The 22500-nt window shown below is 45.7% G+C and overlaps 1 protein-coding gene across 1 annotated transcript in view; it reads left to right on the top strand.

The window, feature by feature from the left end:
- Positions 1–4093: 4093 nt before the first annotated feature.
- spata17 (spermatogenesis associated 17) overlaps positions 4094–22500 on the top strand; it is a gene marked incomplete at its 5' end in the record, with an annotated part of 68759 nt that continues 50352 nt past the window's right edge. The window contains 5 exons of the mRNA XM_083650614.1: positions 4094–4098; positions 4746–4835; positions 6241–6322; positions 7773–7823; positions 13800–13903. Coding sequence (XP_083506740.1) covers positions 4094–4098; positions 4746–4835; positions 6241–6322; positions 7773–7823; positions 13800–13903 — 332 coding nt within the window. The remainder of the gene's footprint in view (positions 4099–4745; positions 4836–6240; positions 6323–7772; positions 7824–13799; positions 13904–22500) is intronic.

Genomic DNA, 22500 nt, shown 5'->3' with positions numbered 1-22500 from the left:
ACATGTGGATCTATTCGCGGATAGTTGATGGCCAAGGCAAACTTGGTAAGTGAAGTCTCGATGAGTAGGGAAGTTGTGGAACTTGATAGCTAGGTCTGCACTGTTCGAGGTTGGGAACGGTTGCAGAGGTTGACGTGATCTTAGTTTATGAACCACTAGAGAGGACCTGCAGAAACGAACCTTTATAGAACCGGAATATGACATCACCTGTGTTATGACATCACCAGCGAAACCATCCGAAAGGCATGATTGAGACACTTATGAATCATGACATCATCACCGTCTGCGACGTCATCAGTGATCCACGACATCATAGTAGGAATGATGATATCACAGTAGGAATGATGACATCATCCTACAGTACCCTCCCCTCTACGGATGCCACCTGGCGTCCAATGAGGCCATCAAGGATGGCATCTGGAGAACAGAAAATCTGCAGGTTCTGGTGGAGGGGCTCCTCAGCAGGAGGTTAGATGCAGGTGGTTAGACCCCAAAGGGGGTGTAGGAGAGTGGAGGGGCTCCTCCCTAATACTGGATATCGAAGCCATAGATAGACCGACAGACTCGGTCTGCCGACTCTCGTGGGTCTTCTGGAGTCGGCCATCCCCCGAGGCACGATCCAAACAGGGGAGACTGGAGACCATCAAAAGGAGGGGGCTCTGACTCAGCGAGGCCTGCCCTCCCGACCTGTAGTTTGGGCAGGACACCCACCGTCTCCTTCTTCAAGCTGGAACCTACGTGTGGGTCAAGAACTGGAATTGGCTGCTGCTGAGGTACGGGTTCAGACACGGCGAGGGGAAGGTCCACAGGTTGTGCCTCAGGGCCAGCAGACTCGGAGGCCCCCTGCGGGGGGACGGAGCTGATCTGCAGGCAGTGATTGAACTTCTCAATGAGACGATCGACAGTCCTCTCCAACTCCTGAACCCTTTTGGAGACACCCTGCCACTCCTGGGTCCTGCAGGGAACGCTGCCCAACCGTACAGATTTTGGGGCTGGACACGTAGAGTCTTGATCCACTGAGAGTCCCACGGGCCGGCGAGCGGTGGGACCACTTACTGGACGCCGGGAGCAGGAGGAGAGGTAATGCCCGGCTCGACCACAGTACAGGCAGCTCCGGGTGTCCAAACGGCGCTGCCTCTCCTCTGGTGTGATGCGAACCCTGCCGGTCAGATCACGGTACAGATGGTTGCTGGTGTTCAGATGTGGCTGTCTTTGCTTTGGGATGACACTAACTCCCCCCCAGAGTATGCGCTTAGGAGCTGGAGGCGGCCGAGCGGCAGGGCTAGAAGCAACGGCCGCTGTAGCTGGGGGGTAGCAGGCCTGGAAACCTCCGGAACGACAGTGCGCTCGGAAGCCGGGGCAGGAGGAGCAGAAGACTGCGGAATGACACCCTCAGGGGGATTCAGTCCGTCGAGACGATCTAGCCGGTTAACCAGGAGGGCGTACCGATCCTCGGCAAGGGAAGCCAGAGCCTGGTTTGCTTTTTGCTGGGCAATCAGCTCAAGAAAAAGGTCTCGCAGAATAGAGGACTGGTCTCGCTGAAATGCCTGCAAGTCTCCGAACGTGATAGGATGAGTGGAGATATCAGGAAGAGTGGAGATATCCAGCTGACCGCCTGGTGGGTCAGCTGAAGCGGCCGGCCGGGTAGCTGGCCTCTCGGGACCTTCCTCCTTGATTGGGGTACCCGCTAAATCCATTTTGGAGTGGTTCATACTGTCAGGAACCTGGGCTGCTGCACTGAAGCCTGGTGCAGCTGAGGGAGTTAAGCTGCTTCCAAAATCAAAACTAGTTGAGCTGTTTCCAAATACTGGTTTAAATGGGGTCCCAAGGTTCACTGCTGTGCTGGCATCACATGCAGTAAATGTGAAAGGAGCCGGGGCGAGAGCCGAGACAGGGGTGGATGAAGCTCCACTGGATCCAAAGGTGAAAGGTTTTGGTGGTGCTGCTGTGGAACTGAAGGCTGGCGGGGCCGCCGATGCTTCAAATGACGACTTTCCGAAGGTGGATTGGGTGGTGGAGGCGGCAGTGGCAGTTGTGTTGGCCAAAGCAAAGCCACCAAAGGAAGTGGTGGTTGGGTTCTGGATGGCTGCTGCCTGGCCAAAGCTGAAGACCTTGTGGGTGGTAGGAGGAGGGGCCAGCAGTGTGTTGCTGGCAGCAAACGTGAAGGTGCCATTAGAGGAGGTTGTAGTGGGGGCTACAGTGGTGGTAGTAGCAGTTCCAAACTGAAAGGTGCTCCCTGTAGTGGGGGCAGGCGCTGAGGTTGAGTTTGTGCTTGTTGTGGATGCGGTGGACCAGTTTCCGAACAGAGATGTGCCAGCTGGCTGTGCTGCAGGGTCTGTGGTTGTGGTAGCACTGGTGGATTTTGTTGTTTGAGTGGGGATGTTGGCCAGGACAGTGACAAGTGATGGGGCAACTGTGCTGCTGCTCATTAATCCACCAAATATTGAAGACTGGTGGAAGAAGGTACTGGTACTGGTGGAAGAAGCTTTAGGCGCCGAGGTGGTGGCTGTATATGATGGAGGTTGTCCGAAACGGAAACCAGTGTTTGCTGTAGTACTTCCGAAGATGGGCTTAAAGGTTAGGGCGGCGGTTTTGCTCTCTGGGTCTGATATGGCTGAGGAGGTGGTGGCCACAAAGATGGGCTCGAACACAGATGCTAGCAGAGGTTTGGCGCTACTGGTTGACTGGTGGCTGGTAGCTGGGGGAACAGTAGCACCTGCTGGGTTGCAGGCTGAAGAAGCAATGGGTGTGTTGAACTGAGTGTCCAGTCGAAACAGGCTAGCTCCAGCCACAGTGGGGGTGCTGCTGGGAGGCTTGGTGGCCTGGCCCAGGACATTATCATCCTCACTGAGACTGACATCCTCTATCTCCCTGTCACTGCTACCATCGTTCCTGAGATTTGTCCTACTGTCAGGATCGGTGTTAGACATGTGGATCTATTCGCGGATAGTTGATGGCCAAGGCAAACTTGGTAAGTGAAGTCTCGATGAGTAGGGAAGTTGTGGAACTTGATAGCTAGGTCTGCACTGTTCGAGGTTGGGAACGGTTGCAGAGGTTGACGTGATCTTAGTTTATCAACCACTAGAGAGGACCTGCAGAAACGAACCTTTATAGAACCGGAATATGACATCACCTGTGTTATGACATCACCAGCGAGACCATCCGAAAGGCATGATTGAGACACTTATGAATCATGACATCATCACCGTCTGCGACGTCATCAGTGATCCACGACATCATAGTAGGAATGATGATATCACAGTAGGAATGATGACATCATCCTAACAAGATAGAGGTGGGGAAGAATGAAACAGGATGATGTGATGTAGCTGCTGTATGTCTATGTCATGAGCCCGGTTTCAACCCGCAAATAAGCCTACCTGCCTAACACTTCAGCCCATTAGTATTACTGTATTAATTTGGTGTACATATACAGTTTATTGAGACTGGTAAATTAAAAATAATTATTTTGCAACAGATGTCCATCCAAAGTGACCATGATGAATCAGCGTGACATCATGACAACAACGAAAAGCCCTTCTGGGTGCCACTGCAGCTGTTAACTAGTATGACATAAAGTTGAAAAGCTGCACCAAACAAACCTTAATATCTCAAAAACTATAGCCTACATCACATCGCTTAGGCTATATTTGGACTATTTTGACTTCCTAACGTTAGGTGTTGTGAACGCACCTTCGGGAGGGGAGGGTGCGACGCGGAAACAGCTGATGCCTTGTTGTCAGGGCAACAGTAAACTCCCGTCTGTGGAGAGCATGGTGTTGGAGACATGTCAAGGCTGTTGAAAACAAGTCAAATTGAACACGTTAAACAACAATACTTCCACAGAAACAGGTCTGTAACTATGTAACATGTTCATACATACATGGGAGCTTCTTTTTATCCAGGCAGAACCGCGGTGGCTGTAACGTCAGCTGAAAGAATGTAAACGCGGTAAAGCTAATTCCGAGCTAACAGCTAGCTAAACTAACCTCACCATAACGTTAGCTGTTAGCTAGCTAAAACCTCAACCATGCTTGCGTTTGTTATTATTGGCATGTGATGCGTCATTACATTGTAGCTTCCCCAGCGGGCTATGCAGTGGGCTGTCAGAAGCAAGCTTTTCCCAAATGTGAAATGTGCATGATACCTACCAACAGATAGCCTATTGACGAGGAATCAGCGTGACGTCGCGAGACCGCAAAACCCCCGGAAGCGCAGTAGTTCACTAGTATTAGTTGTGCCAAACAAATGTTCATATCTCAAAAACTATACATCGCTCATATTTTGACATTCTGAGTGAGAGCAGAAGTAGTCTGATGTATAATATTATGCATGTCGTGTTAAAGTTGTGTGAACTGTCTTGTCACAGTTTTTAAAATGTAAACAACATAGCTGGGGCTAGAGTGAGACATTCAAGGCTGGCTCCATAGGGTCCCATTGTCGTTTTCCCCCAGTGACCGGTTTGTTTACCAAAATGCTGCTTGGCTGATCCCTCAGTACCAAGTATGATGGGCAAGAGGAAGACATATGGGCTAAATCAAATGCAACAAATGTATATATAAATAAACTGAGATAGCGATAATGTTTTTTTCCCATTCATAATATTTAGGTCATTTAGCCTACATTACACTGAATTAATGTCTATCAACTTGTGTGTTGTTTATGGTTTGTGTGTGTGTGTGTGTGTGTGTGTGTGTGTGTGTGTGTGTGTGTGTGTGTGTGTGCGTGCGTGCGTGCGTGCCCAGTCTAGCCGAGGAGAACAGACAGAGAGAGAACCATGCTGCCACCCAGATTCAGAGCTGGTTCAGAGGCTGCAAGCTGCGGGCTTACCTCAGGTATGTTCTGTGTGTACAGTACAGTAGGCTATGTGTGTGCGTTCGTGCATGCGTCTGTCTTGTAAAGCGATCGAAAAGCTATGTAAAGCTAATGTAAAGCTATGTCAATAAGCCTGGGGAAAAAAACACTTTACAACACTATTAAGGTACTCCTTAAATGTATACAGTATGCAACACGTAAATAAAAAAGATTAAGACTTAATATAACAATTTGAGGCTTAAAAATGTTTACTGTGTCCAGGCTCCTAAGAGTTAATTTCAAGGGAAACCCTGATACTAGCTCACTGGCGTAATGATCCCTCTCCCAGAGCTTTGCAAATGGCCTGAAGGAATAAATGTCGCTTGCACTCCGTGCTCCTTTCACACAGAGAGAAATGAATGTCTCTATCTCTGTGCCTGTTCCTACGTGGTGACCCCAACACCATTCTGCAGGGTCAGCAGACAAACTTCCAGACAGTAGGTTAATTCAGATTACTTTAGTTAATTGATCAATGCGTTAAGTGGATAATTAGCAACAATTTTAGCTGCCTAAGTGCAACTCCGGGGTTGTGCTATCCCCACTATAAGCATTGATTTTCTGGGCATATAAATGGCCTTTTGGAAATTGATGGCCTCGTTGGAGGCAGAGAATCGCAGTGGACTTGCATTTAGAGTATGTTTGAAGATGAATACAAATGTGTGCCGCTGGCTAAAGGCTCGCTGGACATGATCGAAAAGCCTGGTGTGTGTGTGTGTGTGTGTGTGTGTGTGTGTGTGTGTTCGTGAGTATATGTGTGTGCCTAATGTTTCCCTGACCTTATAACTGAAGTTGAATGCAGCCTAACATCTGTAGGCAAAAGTCTCCACTCCCCATATCATAATTCCTGCGGACAATATATATATATATATATATATATATATATATATATATATATATATATATACCGTATATAGAATCTTGTGTCCCCCCTCCTTTAAAGTGAGGACAGTCTCCTGTTTCACCATCTGTTAATTTATGTTTTAATTAATTCCACTTTACGGCGGAATGTGATTTTTCCAGCTTTTTTGCTTTCAGGTTTTTTGGATTTGCACAAGTTGTGTTTCTGAGAAGATAGTAGTTTATTGTGTTTTTGCGTGCGTTTTCTTTGTTTTAATTCATTCTTGTATGTGTTGTTTTTTATGGACTATGCGTCCGCTAATAAAAGTTGCTAATACAAAAGTTGATGATGATGATGAGCACAATCTACTGTGTATATATTATATATAAATGAAATACCCAATTTCATTTCCCTCCACCTGTGCAGTATATCTCAATATGACATACATAAATTATATATATTTTAATGTTGTTCCATTTCAACAGACTTAAACTACAAAAAAATTATACTGTACATCCAATCCTCTCCCAAATATGATTTTATTGTAGCCATCTGCACAAGAAGGCGACCATTATGCAGAAGATATGGCGGGGCTTTGCAGCAAGGACACGTCTCAGACAAACGGTGAAGGTAAGCCAGCTGCCGGAACAGCGATAGATATATTGATTATGTTATGATAGCACGCATTAGAATTCAATTGCTATATTCCTAAGCCCCTGTGTCTGACCTTAAGAAATATAATTCACCCATTACACATCGGGAAATTAGCACTTAGGAAATATGATGCGATATGATATGGAATTCCATCTATATCACTACTCCGGGATGCATTATGCGTGTGTATATATGCGTGTGTGTGTGTCTGTGTGTGTGTGTGTGTGTGTGTGTGTGTGTGTGTGTGTGTGTGCGCGCGCGCGCGCTTTACTAAAAACAAGGCCTCATTTTCAGCATATTGCCTCCAACTGCTTCTTAATTGAACAGATTGCTGATACCGGATCCAATACCCAGCGCTCTCACGTATAATTTTCCCCTGGATTGAGTTTTGTAAACGTATCACAACAAGCTATTTATCACGCCTCTAAATTGACTGTTTGCTAAAGCATAACTGCCAGCCGCCGTTTGGGAGGCGTTCAAGAAATGGAAACGAAGGGGGGGCGAAGGGGGGGGGGGGTGTTGTCTAAACGATGAAGGATGTGTCACAACACACATATGGGCTAAAAAGAGGCTGTTTGCTCTCATTTGGAAACAGACGAGCGCTAATTTAGCTCACTCAAAATTGCCACACTGCACTGTTATTATTATATTTTGAATTAGCCCTGAGAGATTCTGGTCTACTTCTTCTCTCTCTCTCTCTCTCTCTCTTTCTCCCTCTTGCGGATCTTATCATGCGTAAAGTGACGCACGCGCACGCAACGACGCCTCATCTCAAAACATCAAGCACAAATTTACAGCCTCCTTTCAAGTCTTTGTCTTCCTTCCTCCTCTCCTCCCTCTCTTCCCTGTCGTTATTAAAGAAGACGTGTCGAGATATGAATCCCTTTTATATGGCCGCCCTCTCCAGTCCCGCTCCTCAAATGTGCCCCCAGTGGTCGGCCGGCGCGTTTGTCGCGGCGCCGGCGGCTCGTGGAGAGAAGTGTGCCGCTGAATATTCTCTGGCCTTTTGTTCGTCTCTTTCTGCCAGTGCTGTCATTGATTATGAAACCCAGCGGAGAGCGTTTGGCCGTCATACATCTCCATTAGCTCGCTGCTTGACTACCATAGATTTTCTTGGCCCTGGTCTGCGTCGGGGTATTAAGAGAGTCGCCGTCCTCCCCTCGATACAAAGTCCCGCTAACCTCTCTTGCTCTCTCTCTCTCTCTCTCTCTCTCTCTCTCGCTCTCTCTCTCACTCGCTCTTCCTCTCTCCCCTCCTCCCCCCTCCCCTCCCCTCCCCTCTAACAGTGGCCCTATCTGTGTTGCACTGTGCGCGCACCGCGGCGATGTATTATGTAGAAAGAGCTCTTTATCTTTGAGGCCCGCTGTGGGCAGATCAGAGGGCTGTGAGACAAGATGTAACGCTGTCTCTTCCTTTGTGTTCACAGGCGGCATATTTGATCATGAAGATGGATTTGTACGCGGAGATGGCGGTCAGGGTAAATATGGCCACGGCATCTTGTTTTAGCAAATGGAGTGTCGTGGTTGGGGGGGGGGGGGACACTCGCTGTCTGTGTGTGCTGCTGTGACTGGGAGGGCCCCATAAATAGCAGACTGGAAGTACTCTGTCATACCATGCATTGCAAGCGAAAACAATGGTTTAATCTTACATAGTATTTTATTTATTATTTATTCATTATTATTTATTTTATTTTTTATAAGTGGCAAAATATTAACCTGGTGCTGCCAAATCTGATCTCATGATCCTGCACAAATCCAGCTGCCTTGCGAAATATGCAAATGAGGTGAGATAGTTGTACTGGTTCATGTACAATTTAATTTGTTTTAAGAAATTGAATGAAATTGAGGCATATTACATACTTGTTTCAAGATATTGTACTGTAAATTACAACCCACACATTTATACAATGTGCATAGCTCTATTCTTGATCATATCTTGCCTCTTTACTGTTATTAATTTTCCAGGCATTTTATTTAAATCATTTCAATTATCGTGATGTCTTCTTGGCACTCTTGGTTGGTCCATGCAGTTATACATTGTTGGTGTTACAGTATTAAAACCTTATTACACTGTACAACAACAACCTGCATAATACTGTGTCAGCTAAATACTGCTCTAATTCAACCATTTCTATATATTTTTTTGTTATGCTCGCACCAATCAAATGTTCCCCTTCCTTGTCTAGAGTCTTCTTAACAGCTATTACCGGTACTGTATGACCCATAAATCATAAGGCTCTGGGTTTGACTGATGCTTTGGCACTTTTACTGCAGGATATTGCATCGAAACCTTATATTTTTACAATTCCATATAGCCTACTCTTTTGGCTAACAATTTCGCTCAGTCAAAACCATTAAAGATTTTTATGAGCCAACAAAAGAAAAATCCCCAGTATTTATTGAAGAGGGCCTGTTATAGTCCAGCCAGAGAGAGCTGTTGAGACATTGGTGGAAACTAGGAAAGGTTGGAAATTGAGGATTTCAAGTTTTATATTTGATAGAAACCCAAACAAATAAAGTTGACCACCCTGCTGTTTTCAGTAAATGCCGTGTTATGGGGCAGACGATATATCCAGGGTCACTGTCTGAGCCTGCTGTCTGAGGTCATGGGGTTAAAGGTTAAGGGTGATGTCACCACTTAAAGCTGAAGCTTCTGAAGGTAGAGGCGAGAGGGTTTTATTAGCCCTGTAAAATAAGGAAGCCCATAGGAAGCAATAGGAATTTATATGGAAAATAAAATAAATATGGATACATAAAGTAGTGAAACCAGATCTAGGAACATTAACAATATTCCCAGGTCTGTGTGTTGAATTATTTTTTCTCCTTTCTTTTTTATTTTCAATACAAGAGAATTGTTTCACATTAGCATGTACGTTAGCCTTAGGGCTTTGTTAAAGGTAACTCATTTTTATGCTGGGGAAATAATGGCAGCTGTATTTGAACAACATCGTCATCTCGGGATCTGTTGTGTGATCCACTAGTGGAGAAGCAAGAGCGGTTGTGTGTGTGTTTGTGAGAGTGTGTGAAAGAGAGAGAGAGAGCCTGCTCAAAAGTGAGTAAGTGAAGGACACCTCTACCCACTGACAATCTTTGACCAAAGAAATTGTGTGTGTGTGTGTGTGTGTGTGTGTGTGTGTGTGTGTGTGTGTGTGTGTGAGAGAGAGAGAGGGGAGGGGGCAGAGAGACATAAAGGCAGAAACAATCATCTCTGAATCCCCTCGTGACACTTCCTTTGAATCAATTTTGATCCTATCGTTTGGTCTCTCTCTCGCCTCCTGTTGTCTTTACCGCGGCGTGGTGGCTAACAGAAGATCATGTATTAGCGCCGTAATAGAAACCAGTGTTTACACGGCGCACCTCGGATTTGTATTAGATTCAACAGCATCGATTTCACTAGTCAAAAAAGGTCAGCAAGAACTCGGGAGGCGGCAATTACTTTATTTAAAATTATCTATTGACTGGCAGATCAATGCTAATTCTCATTTTGCTCTTTGTTGTTTTTTTCTCCCCATCCTCCTCTCTCCTCTCCTCCTCTGCTCTCTTCTCCTAGTCTGATTATTCTCTTACCTGCCGTTGTTTTAATCTCCTAATTAGTCTGAAGGACATCCACCCCCATGCTTTACAATGGTCCACAGGTGTGAGTGTGTGTGCGCGTGTGTGTGCACGCGTGTGTGTGCGTGCGCGCGCGTGTGTGTGTGTGCATGTGTGTCTGAGCGTGAGGGTGTGTGCTAGCTAATCTGCAGCTTCCACAATCAATGTGGAGTGATACAGTTAAACGTATGCGCCTGACAGCTGTCTGTCCCACCTTGGGTTGTCCCTCTGTCACGACATCAGGACATTTCATTTTTTTAGGCATGCATGTTTAACCCTGTTCTCTCATTCAGCATTAATACCAATAATACATCACCATTATATTTAATGTTTAATGTTTTTTCACAACTCATATATATGTATGTACATATATATATATACCGTAAATTCCGGACTATAAGACGCACCGGTGTATAAGCCGCGGGACCAAAATTGACTATTTTTTTCTTCTATAAGCCGCACCGGACTATAAGCCGCGGGTGTTTTGATGTTTAATTACCATATGAAAGGGTTCGTGCACAGAGAGGAATGTCGGGAAAGCGATGGCTGTTTGGGGAAGCTCCCATTTATTAACATTTCAACAAAACAAAACAAAAGTCAGGTCACTAATCCCCAGACAAAATCACACAACAATAGGCTATATGTGCAGCAAACCTGTAACCAGAGAAGTCAAGTCACTAATGCTCGTCTTCCTCTTCTTCCTGCGTACTGAAACCACCAAAGTCCTCATCTTCAGTGTCGGAAACGAACAGGTTCAGGGTGGCTTCGTCAACCACTCTCCTCTCTCCTTCATTGTCACTCAAAACCAACGAACTCCTCTTCATCTATAGCTGTGTTTCCATTACAGTTTTTCGCAAAAGAATTGCGATATTTCTACAACTTCGACAATGTACAATTGCGACTTGTAGGCGTTTCCATTGAAGTTGCGTTTGAGTGATTCCCCGTTGCAGCAGCTGCCACAGTGATTACGCACGGGGATCTGCCCCATATCCCGTCCCCTGCATGCTCAAATCCAACCAATGGTCAATGGAAATCCCAACATGAAGTTACAATGCATATAAACGAGCCTGATTATCAATTCAAAAGAAAATGAGTCGCAAAATGTTGCTGGCTGCGTGAATGCAGTCAGCGCGACAGGCAGAGGAAAAAAGGTAGCCTAATAGCCTACAACTGGTCCGATTTAGAGATGGAGGGGGGAAAAGGCTGATTTGGTTCTATAATTGCACCTGAAACGTGTGCAATGTATTAGCCTACTCACAGTCACTGTATTCACTTCAGACAGCACCACCGCACCAGTGTGTGCTTTTCATCCTCTCATCTCGATAAACTGCTATATCGACACGTCTGAAAAACCACCTCATGATCATCTACTGCTCGTTCTCATGCTGTCGAGAACGAGCAAAGCTTTTTTTTGGTGAAAGAATCCTCCAGGGCGCTTCTTGTTAACAGTCCGAGTGAGTGGCAGGTCGAACGTCAAAGGCACTTCATCCATATTTATGATCTGCTCCGGTTCGATGGAATATTCCTTGATCTTCCTTTGTGTGAATTCGCCGAAGTTTGTGATTTTCTCCTGGTAGTCGGGGGAGGGAGTTGATGGCCGAGTGGCCGTTTGCTTACCGTAATTACCATATGTAAGTGGTCACGCACAGAGGGGATTGTCGGGCCCATTGATGGCTGTTTGAGGAAGCTCCCATTTACCGTATTACCGTAACATTTCAACAAAACAACATAACACAACACCACCGTTGTTTATTTTTACAGTGCACACAGTGTCCGCGGTGTGGTGAAAAGAGGGCAAGAGAGGAAATTAAAACAGAAGTGGATTTATAGTTAGAAAGAGTGCTAAAAAAGAGAGATTTTTTTTTTTTTTTTTTTTTTTTTCTGAAAAAATCCATAGATAAGACGCACCGTTATATAAGCCGCAGGGGCCAAAAAACGGGAAAAAAGCCGCGGCTTATAGTCCGGAATTTACGGTATATATATTAGAGGTGTCACGATACACTCAGTTCACGATACGATATTTTAACAATATTTTTTTGCGATCGATTTGTAAATTGAGGGGGCATCCTCCACGCTAATTTGAGTAATTTCACCATTTTCATCCTCCGTGTCTGTAACGTCCCTCGTCTGTTCAAACAAAGCAATGAAAAGGAGAGCGAGCATGCAATCAGATGCAGATCAGTGCCACTATGTTCAGCTTCTTTTTCTCGCGATATGAGATTTCATCTCAACGATACATATTGTCATGTTTTGATATTTTGCGATATATTGTGGGACGATATATTGTGACATCCCTAATATATATATATATATACACACACACACACATACATACATACATACATACATACATACATACATCTCAATTATGCAGGTCGTTTTTATGTCTGTATAGAAAAAAGAAAATCCAACCCCCATGACTATGATTCAATGAACTCTTTTTGGTGATATAGAAGCCTTTGGTTTAGTAGTTTATGAGATAAGCTACATTGCTCCCTTTGCTCCTGCCGAGAGGTACACGGACCTTACCATCTGTACAGCTCCCCCATTTTGAGCAAGGCAGGACTCCATTCTTCTTGTTGGCATGAAGTCTCAAATGGATCCTCCTTGTTAAAACATAGATTTCATTGCCGGGTTAAACAAGTCATGTCTTTCGGGGGCTGTTGAAATAATGAAGCATCAAAAAGTTGCCATCCTCCTAGACACATTCTGTCATGCTGTGAGAAATCCTCTGAAGGAAAACTGCTGTGGGATGTGTTGGAATGGAGTGGTTTTCCTCCCTTGGCCTTATAGACTGATGTGTTGGAGTGGAGTGCAACCGAGTGGTTTTCCTCCCTTGGCCTTATAGACTGATGTGTTGGAGTGGAGTGCAGCTGAGGGGTTTTCCTCCCTTGGCCTTATAGACTGATGTGTTGGAGTGGAGTGCAGCCCAGTGGTTTTCCTCCCTTGGCCTTATAGACTGATGTGTTGGAGTGGAGTGCAGCCCAGTGGTTTTCCTCCCTTGGCCTTATAGACTGATGTGTTGGAGTGGAGTGCAGCCGGGTGGTTTTCCTCGCTTGGCCTTATAGACTGATGTGTTGGAGTGGAGTGCAGCCCAGTGGTTTTCCTCCCTTGGCCTTATAGACTGATGTGTTGGAGTGGAGTGCAGCCGGGTGTTTTTCCTCCCTTGGCCTTATAGACTGATGTGTTGGAGTGGAGTGCAGCCCAGTGGTTTTCCTCCCTTGGCCTTATAGACTGATGTGTTGGAGTGGAGTGCAGCCCAGTGGTTTTCCTCCCTTGGCCTTATAGACTGATGTGTTGGAGTGGAGTGCAGCCCAGTGTTTTTCCTCCCTTGGCCTTATAGACTGATGTGTTGGAGTGGAGTGCAGCCCAGTGTTTTTCCTCCCTTGGCCTTATAGACTGATATGTTGGAGTGGAGTGCAGCCGGGTGTTTTTCCTCCCTTGGCCTTATAGACTGATGTGTTGGAGTGGAGTGCAGCCCAGTGGTTTTCCTCCCTTGGCCTTATAGACTGATGTGTTGGAGTGGAGTGCAGCCCAGTGTTTTTCCTCCCTTGGCCTTATAGACTGATATGTTGGAGTGGAGTGCAGCCGGGTGTTTTTCCTCCCTTGGCCTTATAGACTGATGTGTTGGAGTGGAGTGCAGCCGGGTGTTTTTCCTCCCTTGGCCTTATAGACTGATGTGTTGGAGTGGAGTGCAGCCCAGTGGTTTTCCTCCCTTGGCCTTATAGACTGATCTGTTGGAGTGGAGTGCAGCTGAGGGGTTTTCCTCCCTTGGCCTTATAGACTGATGTGTTGGAGTGGAGTGCAGCTGAGGGGTTTTCCTCCCTTGGCCTTATAGACTGATGTGTTTTCGTCCCTTACAGATCCAGCGCAGATGGAGAGGGTTCTATGCCAGGAAATACATCCATAACTACTACGCACGGAAACGCTATCTGCAAGGACTTGCCATGAAAAATGAACTAGTCAGGTAAATAAAGTCAAAGTCAACTTTTTTGACGTTTGTAACTAGGTAAGTCAACAACAACAACAACAACAAGAACCACAATGAGGTTAAAGCAGCTAGGAGCAAGATTTTCGATTGTTATTAAACAGTCTAAATTTAATATCAATGCCTCACATGCATCTTACCTCTAATAGTAGACGAGACCATCGCAGAGTAGTCTCGCTTGAACACCGAGTGAATCGTTGAGTGTTGTTTCGATTATAGTCTGTGCGGGCCGGGCAGATCAGGAAGTGAAATGAAACTGTTTGCGGCAGCCACTTCGGCCATAACCACAAAATTACAAAATTACTTTCAAACAAACTGTTAGAATATAACGAGAGATGTTCGCAAGAGCAGAAAGTAGCGAGGACAGCTGTTTTGGGTCTGTTGCTACAGCCGTAAACCGTTTCGTTCTGCCTAGCAACTGTTTACAGCTGCCGTAAACAGTTTCACTCTGCCTAGCAACAGACCCAAAACAAGAAGGACGGCTTTCCTCGCTACACATCAAAGGGCTTTCTACTCTCGCGAACATCTCTCCTTATATTCTAACAGTTTGTTTGAAAGTAATTTTGTGGTTATGGCCGAAGCGGCTGCCGCAAACCGTTTCATTTCACTTCCTGATCAGCCCCGGCCCGCTATAATCATCAAGACAACACTCACAATTCACTCGGCGTTCAAGCAAGACTACTCGGCGTTGGTCTCGTCTACTATTAGAGGTAAGATGTGAGGCATTGATATTAAATTTAGACTGTTTAATAACAATCGAAAATCTTGCTCGTAGCTGCATTAAGGAAAAAATCTCTCTTTACAAATATAAAAATGCATTGAAAGCCATCATGTCAGTGTTTCATCGAGAGCTTTGTAAAATAGCCTGACACTCCTATATGAGGCCCAAGAAGCAGAGAGGAGACAGATTTACACCATTCCAATTGAACCTCTGCTCCTTATCCTTTATCTTATCCTAAAAACTCCCCCCCAATCCTGGCATTCTCCTACTGTATGTCGCGTGCATGGTCGCTTGTTACGCACAAAGATCATATATACGAAAGATGAACACTCCAACTTACTTCCTTGACAGCTAGATCCACATTTCTCTTCTCGCCAATTCTCAATGGCTTCCTTGTTTTGTTCGGGAGTACAAAAAAACTTTAATTGGCGATTTCTTTTTACATTTGTTGTCTGCGCAGCCCCACCACACAACAGCTGTGGCTTTAGCTATGTTTAATTCAAGGAAAATGACGCTGGTGTATGGAAGTGAATGGAGAGCTTTCCCCCGTGATGGGCGTGGCCTATTTCATGCAGTGTCTCTATGTGTAGGCTGTCCATAAACTAACAACCGTAATGTTGGGAAATGCAAGTTCTCTGGGAATTGGTTGGAGGACACGAGCGTGTTTCTGTTATTACTTTTAATCAACCTTGCCTTTGGGTGCGTCACTCAGTTTGTTCTCTGGAGCTTCGGTCCCTCCTGGCCTGTGTGAAGTTCTGTTAGATTGATACCGCCGCCGCAGCGCTCCATAGAACTTATGGCAAACCTCAGGTAAAGGTGATTATATAAGTCACTGATGTTGTAACCGCTTCCAGCTCAAAGTGGCGTTGAGGTCTAAAAATATATTGGAAAGGTCTTAAAAAAAGGTCTTACAGTGAAAGCTATTGAATTTAACTTCAGGATCCCTGCATATACCCTTGTAGTACTTTTTTTTTAGATGACATTACATTACATTACGTCATTTAGCAGATGCTTCTATCCAAAGTGACTTACAATAGTGCATTTTGTCAACAGTAGTGAAAGCAACTGTGCACCACAGTCTATGTCAGTTAAGACTTTTGAAAGGAATAGAGTAGCACTTGTAGGAAGTTGTTTTAAAGTCAAGCTGAACCCAAAAATGATTTCCCCCCCCATTTTAGTTCAAATACCTGGGTATTCAGTGCACCTATTTATTAATGTATGCACAAAAATTGACAAAAATCTAATTTCTTTAGTTTTTCACACTTTTTCACATTCACAGATTTTTGATATATAACAGTGATCTACAGTTTGCTGACGTCACATAGCACTATCAAATTTCTACCCCATTTCGACCAATCATATCACGACCAATCACGACATGGCAGCTGACAATCGATCTTTATTTCAGGAGAATTTCCTCCTCCAAATGAAGGAGAAAAGCCCCTCGGAGAGTCCAGGCCGACAGGCTGCACTCTCCGCTCTGCTCCACACAAAGGCAGCCGGCTGCCTGCAGCTCTAACTCGCGTAGCGCCACAACACGCTGAATCCCATTCGATTTGGGGGCGGAACACACCAGGATTGGCCAAAGCCAAATCCAGTCCCCAAAATTGTCAAATCAAATCATCGACATGCCACTATGGCCCGCCTTTCAACCTGTCATCTCAGACAAGTTTTGTTTTTCAGTCTGAAACGTGCCTCCGACCCACGCACCACTTGGGTTCCGTTTGGTTCATCTCGTCTTTAAAGAAGAAAAGTGACAAATTGGACCTCCTTTATATAACAACATATGAGGTGGTACAAGTCGGTCAAGATGAAGTGATTTGATTGGTGCAAAGGCAGCTGGGTAAAAGCAGAGCCGTATAATAGAAGAGTTCCGACATCTCCATTCACTCCAATGGACCAGTTTTTTTCCAAGAAGTAGAAAGTGGAACTCTTGAGTAAAAAAAGCAGCACTGTCGAGTTGCAGCAAAATAGACAGTTTGTGTTGTTTGTGTTGTATTGTTTTTCATCCCTTGAATCAAATTGTACATTATCAGCTTTATTTATTAGCATGCAAAAGTAGTGCGAGACCCATTCCTGGCTGTTCATTGGCTAATGAGTCTTGCATTTTGGTCCTCCGCTGACGCCACTCTCTTACTAGAGGACACTAGGTAAAAGGTATACTTGTGTACCCGTAACCTCAGAGGAAGAGAAAGGATGGGTAAGGGGGCATAGCTTTACTTGTGTTCCCCTACTGGATGAGAGAGGTGGGTGCGTAAGAGCTGTTACTTGCATAGCTGTTACCTCAGAGGGAGAGAAACCGGGCCAGGGTGAGAGGAGAAGTGAGGAAATGAAAGAGACGGAGAGAGAGAGAGATGAAGAGGAAAGGAGAGGGAGAGAGAGAGATGAAGAGGAAAGGAGAGGGAGGGAGAGAGAGAGAGAGAGAGAGATGAAGAGGAAAGGAGAGGGAAAGAGAGAGAGAGAGAGAGAGAGAAGTCCTCCAAAGCGCCCGGAGCTAAGAGGGAGAGTAGTGAACGATGTGAAGAAATTAAAAATTAGCCTCTGATTTGAACCGCAGCTCGTGCATTAATAAAACATCCTGTGCTCCGGGGCTTACTGCTAGAGATACGCCATCTTTTATTTTTGACAAAAAAAACTTCACGTTTAGCTAATAGTCACATTTTTTAATGTTGCTAATATATTTTGCCAGGAAAATATCTTAAGGCCTCTGCTAAAATTAAATGTAAATTTGTTAAAGTGCTCCTTGGATCACTGACTCTCCCCCCCCCCCCCCTCCTCCTCCCTTCCCCACCACCCTTCCACCTTTCCTCCACACACTCCTCGCCCCCCTTCACCCGCCTACAGAGGTAGACGGGACTAGGCTGTTAAAGTCCATTAAGGAGGTGTTGCCACTTTACACTTCTATTATAACACACACGGTCCAATTCATCAAGCATTCTGACACCATATCAGTGACCAAAGACAAACTAGCCACATTGTGACTGTAGGGGTTTATCCTTCCCACTACGTCTTGTCTAAATAGAGAACAGAGTTCGTCGCTACTTTTATATAGAGCGTGTCTTTACTAAGCCTGACTAAAAAATATTTGGAATAAGCATAAAAATGGGCGAGTGAAAATATTGTAATATGTTAAACATCAATGCAGCTTTTGATTATAAGTCCAAACTAAAAATAGGAAACTGTCCACGTAGTAATAATGACCTGGGTCTGAAAACTATTTCAGGCCATGCATGCAGATCAACTACCTGCTGAACAGGTGGAGCAGGAGCCTTCCTAAAATAGTCATGTTTGTAGTTGGTCCCATGCAGGGTTTTACCTGCCTCTGTGCCCTGGCTGCCATCACTGCACAATAAGGCCAATACAATCTCAAGACCAGAGTGAGAAGAGAGCAGAGAAATAAGGAAGTAGAGAAAATAAATTAGGGGATCATTTTACTGGTCGTGTTTCATTATCAACTGTGTGACATCCCCAGTCTCCACATGAACACACAGGTGCACACTGACACACACACACACACACACACACACACACACACACACACAGACACGGCCCCTCCTCCACAGTGGTTTGGGGGTGTCGAGGTCACTCTCTCGCCAGTTAATCACTTGTTTATTTAGTGCTGCTGGGGTCGTGATCAATTAACGATGCGCCGGCGTTTATTTAAAATATCCTCTCCGTGTTAGCAGCGCCGCCGAGCCCTCGGATCGCACGCCACCCGATCACTCACCCCGCAAAGGTCCGCTTTTTAATCCGCCAACACCCCCCCCCCCCTGTAAGTATGTCCGTCTGTCCAACCAGCTGCATAAATTATTCAAAGTTGGACTAATGGTCCCCATTTAGTGCAGGCCGACCGGCCGCGCATGGTAATGATATAGGGGGCAGTGCATGGACCGCCGAACCTCTCTCTCTCTCTCTCTCTCTCTCTCGTTCTCTCTCTCGTTCTCTCTCTCGTTCTCTCTCGCCCTCCTGACGGATCTCCCCCCACCCAAAACCATCTGTGTCATTTCATTAGCCGTAGCGCCCGGCTAATACATGCTTACGTGCTACCCTCTTCCTCTCACCTTCTATCCATCCATCCCTCCCTCTCTCCCTCCTTCCATCTCTCTCTCTCCCTCCCTCCATCTCTCTCTCTCTCTCTCTGAGGCCGTGCGGGGTTCACGGCGTGCCGGTCGGTCCATCCTCATCCATCCCCTCCTCTCTCCTCCCTGCATAGCCTAATGAAGTCAGGACCCCGGTGCAATCCCCCCACTCCGCCACACTTTTCCTCCGGTACCCCGACGATTCATCACGTTGTCACGGAGACACTTAAAGTTCCCGGGCTTTAATAAGGGCACGCGGTGTGGGGACGACGGGGGCAATTAGAGAAGCAGAACCGGGCCGCTTTGCATATTTACTAAATGCGCCGGTGTCACTGACGGGCGCCGGGCGCCACCGCGGCCCGTTGGCCGCATGAATTATCCCTCTATCTGCGATAAACAGCTGGGTCATTATTACTGCCATCATCAGAGGAATCATTCTCTCTGTGATGCTGCGACGACGCGGAGAAATCTCTTAACTCATCACGAGGAGAACAGAAAAAAGACGCTGAGAGAGAATTTATGGACTTGGAGTGTCGTGCGTCCCCCCCCCCCCCCCCTTCTCTGTCTTTTTTGTTCACGCTACACGCTGTCTCTCTTCCTCTCTACTTGTTTCCTGTCTCTCTCTTTACGCTCGCTCTCTCTTCATGTCTCTCTGCCTCTCTCGCTCTCTCTCGCTCGCTCGTGTCCCTCTCAAGGACATTGATGAAAGGGGAGTTGCGATGGTAGCGAGAGAGAGAGAGTGGGTCTGCCTGCCCTGCGATCGCTCTCCTCCTCCGCCTCTCTCCGCCTCACTCTTTCTTTTGCTCCCCTTTCTTTCTTTCTGATCCAGTTTGGGGTGGAGAGTAGACGAGTTCACTCGCTCAGTATTTGATTGGATTTGTCTGCGTGCGTATAGACGCGTGTGTGTTGGAGTATAATCTGGGCGCTCCGAGGCTTTCTTTACCAAACTACTTTTGTTCAGAGAGGGGAAAAACAATGGAGGATTGTGGGTAAAATTCCTATTCTGGGGAAGAGGGATTTGGTGTAACTTGAGCACTGGAACCGTGGTTTGCCTCCCAGAGCTGTTCATGCTATCAGTTTTACTACGTGTGCCTTCAAAGGAATCAATTAGTTTGCCTATTCAGTCACTTAAATCAATCACTTAAAGGGAAATACTGTGTTATGAGGGTGTTGAAGGCTCAATACATCGAGTCGGTCACTGTCGAGATTGACTGACTGACTGACTCCCCCCCTCCTTTACCAGCTATTGAATCATTTAATTGGAGCAATTAAAACAGCCAATCAGGTCAAGCCTCCATTAAATATTTAGGTCCTGGCCAATTAGCTGCTCTGGTGCTGGCCTGGATGACCGCAGGCGTGGCCCGCTGTCCCACAATGCCTCATTCTCTGATATCCCATCAGCCCCCTGGCTCCCCAGTGTGACCCAGGGAGTGAATTATTGATGAGGAAGTTAAGGAATTTAGCTGTTCTATATTAACCATTTAAATAAGTGAACAGGCAGGGGTGAACATGATACTTGGGGGTTTCCAGTGTTTGAAAGGAGTCGAGTCTGCTTGATTAGCTTGTCCAACACTTAACCCATTAAAACCTGATGCAGCATTTGTGTGTGTATCCCTTTAAGCGGTTCCCGGTCTTAAAGGGATACACACACAAATGAGGGATATACATGCAAATGCTGCATCAGGTATCAATGGGTTAAACGGCCATCAAGAACAACCTCTAGTCGAGTAAGAGTTGACTTGAAGTGCTCATACAGCATGGCATTGCTAAGCACATAATGAGCATCTAATAATCATCATAATTAATATGCAAAATAATGTGCAAAAACATCATTGTATATTATGTGCTGAAATCAGAGCGGGCATACTTGGGCTTCATGCTGAGACAGGCCGATACTGTATGTGGGCACGGCTGAGGAGGAGAGTCTGTGTGCAGTCTCTCCTCCTTACACAGTCTGTGTCACACAGTCTGTGTGCAGTCTCTCCTCCTTAACACAGTCTGTGTCACACAGTCTGTGTGCAGTCTGTGTGAACTTAAAGGAGGACTTACCTCCAAAACACTTTTTTTCAGCTTTTAACCAATATATATGACTTTGGGGGTGATGTGTGAAGAATTCTGGTCAGAATTTCCACATTTGACACCAAACTGTTGCCATTTTACCATTTGTATCATTTTTCAGCAGCATACCTGGCATAAGCGCCCTCTTAGGGTCAAAGACTGCTTTTTTTTTTTTCTCAAATGAATGGGAGATTAGGAACACATTGACGTCACAGTGTTCCCAAAGACTATGGGATTTCAAGATAATTACTCCCCTACCCACCCTGTACCCTTTCGGCTCCTCAGAACTCCAAGCCTATTCCTATTGAAGTTTGCTCTTAAAATACTGAACCAAACGTCGTCAAAGTTGGCACATGTCTTAATTATAGTTAGTTTCCCGCTGAATGTGTCATTACCGTACTTTATTGATATCTTACCTGGATAAGCTCGAATGATGATGTTTATATTATCAGTCCGAGTTGCAAGCACTGTCTCCAGCCCAGGCAGGCGAGAGTCGTACTGTTACATGGACGAGCCCCAAGCTCCGCGGGCGCGCGCAGCAGGCCAGCAGCAGCTGGGCTCTCTGTGCTCTGAGAGCAGCAGAGAGAGCAGTCTGATATTTCCGCAAACAAATATGGTCGCAGTTTAGCGCACATGTAAAATATAACGCTATACTACGACGTGACAACGTGACAAAGCTTCTCTAAACACATCGGCTACTATCATATTTCCCTGCATCCCTCCTACTGAGATTATATCGGTAATGATTTTGGACAGACTGAATGCGCGGAGGAGAAGGAGAGATCTGCAGCTCTGCCCTGAGTAGCCCTGAGAGACACTCGCCTCGCTCCGACTACTGTGCCCGTCTGTGAAAAGCGTCCTGTCCAGTCGCACCTTCGCAAACAGATGCGGGATTCCCTCAATCCTGTACCCAATCTCAGACTGTATTCTCTAAATCGCACACCAGCTATTTCTGTCTGTTTGTTTGTTGCTCCGTGAGGTTACAAGCGCCCCATGCATGCAGCAGGCTGTTTCGGCAGCCGGGGTCTGGCAGGAGGGAGGAGGCGCAGGCAGCCTGCACTGCGCTGAGAGGAAAAAACTTTTGCACAACTTTTAACAAGAATCACGAAAAGCCCCCAAACTAAAATGAAAAAGGGACTATATGGCAACTTGGACGAGGGAATGACGTAGAGAAATCTCGCATTGTGTTACCCCAGAACGGGGGGTTTGTCGTATTGTGCGGTGTGCTGCTGTAACGAGCCCATGCCACTTTGCTCTCGTAACGTAGTTTAACACACTGCCATAGAGTTACATGCAGAAAAATAATTAAATTTCTAGTTCGCCACTGAATTACCAAATTGATATAACTTTCAACCATTTTGAGCAAAGCTCTTTCCATACAGGCCACCAGCGTTGGCTAATTGTTGATATTTATACAGATATGGCCCCTCTCAAATAAATTATTTTTGAGGCAATAGGCAAACTGTAATGGCGTCGATTTCCGAAAAAAAATCTGGACTTCAACACAGCCAAAGAGTCCAGTATAGACAAGAGCATATGTCATTTCTTGTTTTTTTCCATAGGTATTTTCAAATCACTGTTCTAATACATATCTAGGGGGTAAGTCCTCCTTTAAGGAAGTTGACGACGAAATGAGGGCTGCAACTAATGGTTATTTTCATCATCGATTAATCTGTCGATTATTTTCTTGATTAATCGATTAGTTGTTTGGTCTATAA

The sequence above is a fragment of the Poromitra crassiceps genome (genome assembly GCF_964638095.1).
Source record: "Poromitra crassiceps genome assembly, chromosome: 14".
Taxonomy (NCBI): Eukaryota; Metazoa; Chordata; class Actinopteri; order Beryciformes; family Melamphaidae; genus Poromitra; species Poromitra crassiceps.
The sequence above is the reverse complement of the archived record's forward strand: the minus strand, read 5'-3'. Positions and strand labels throughout refer to the sequence as shown.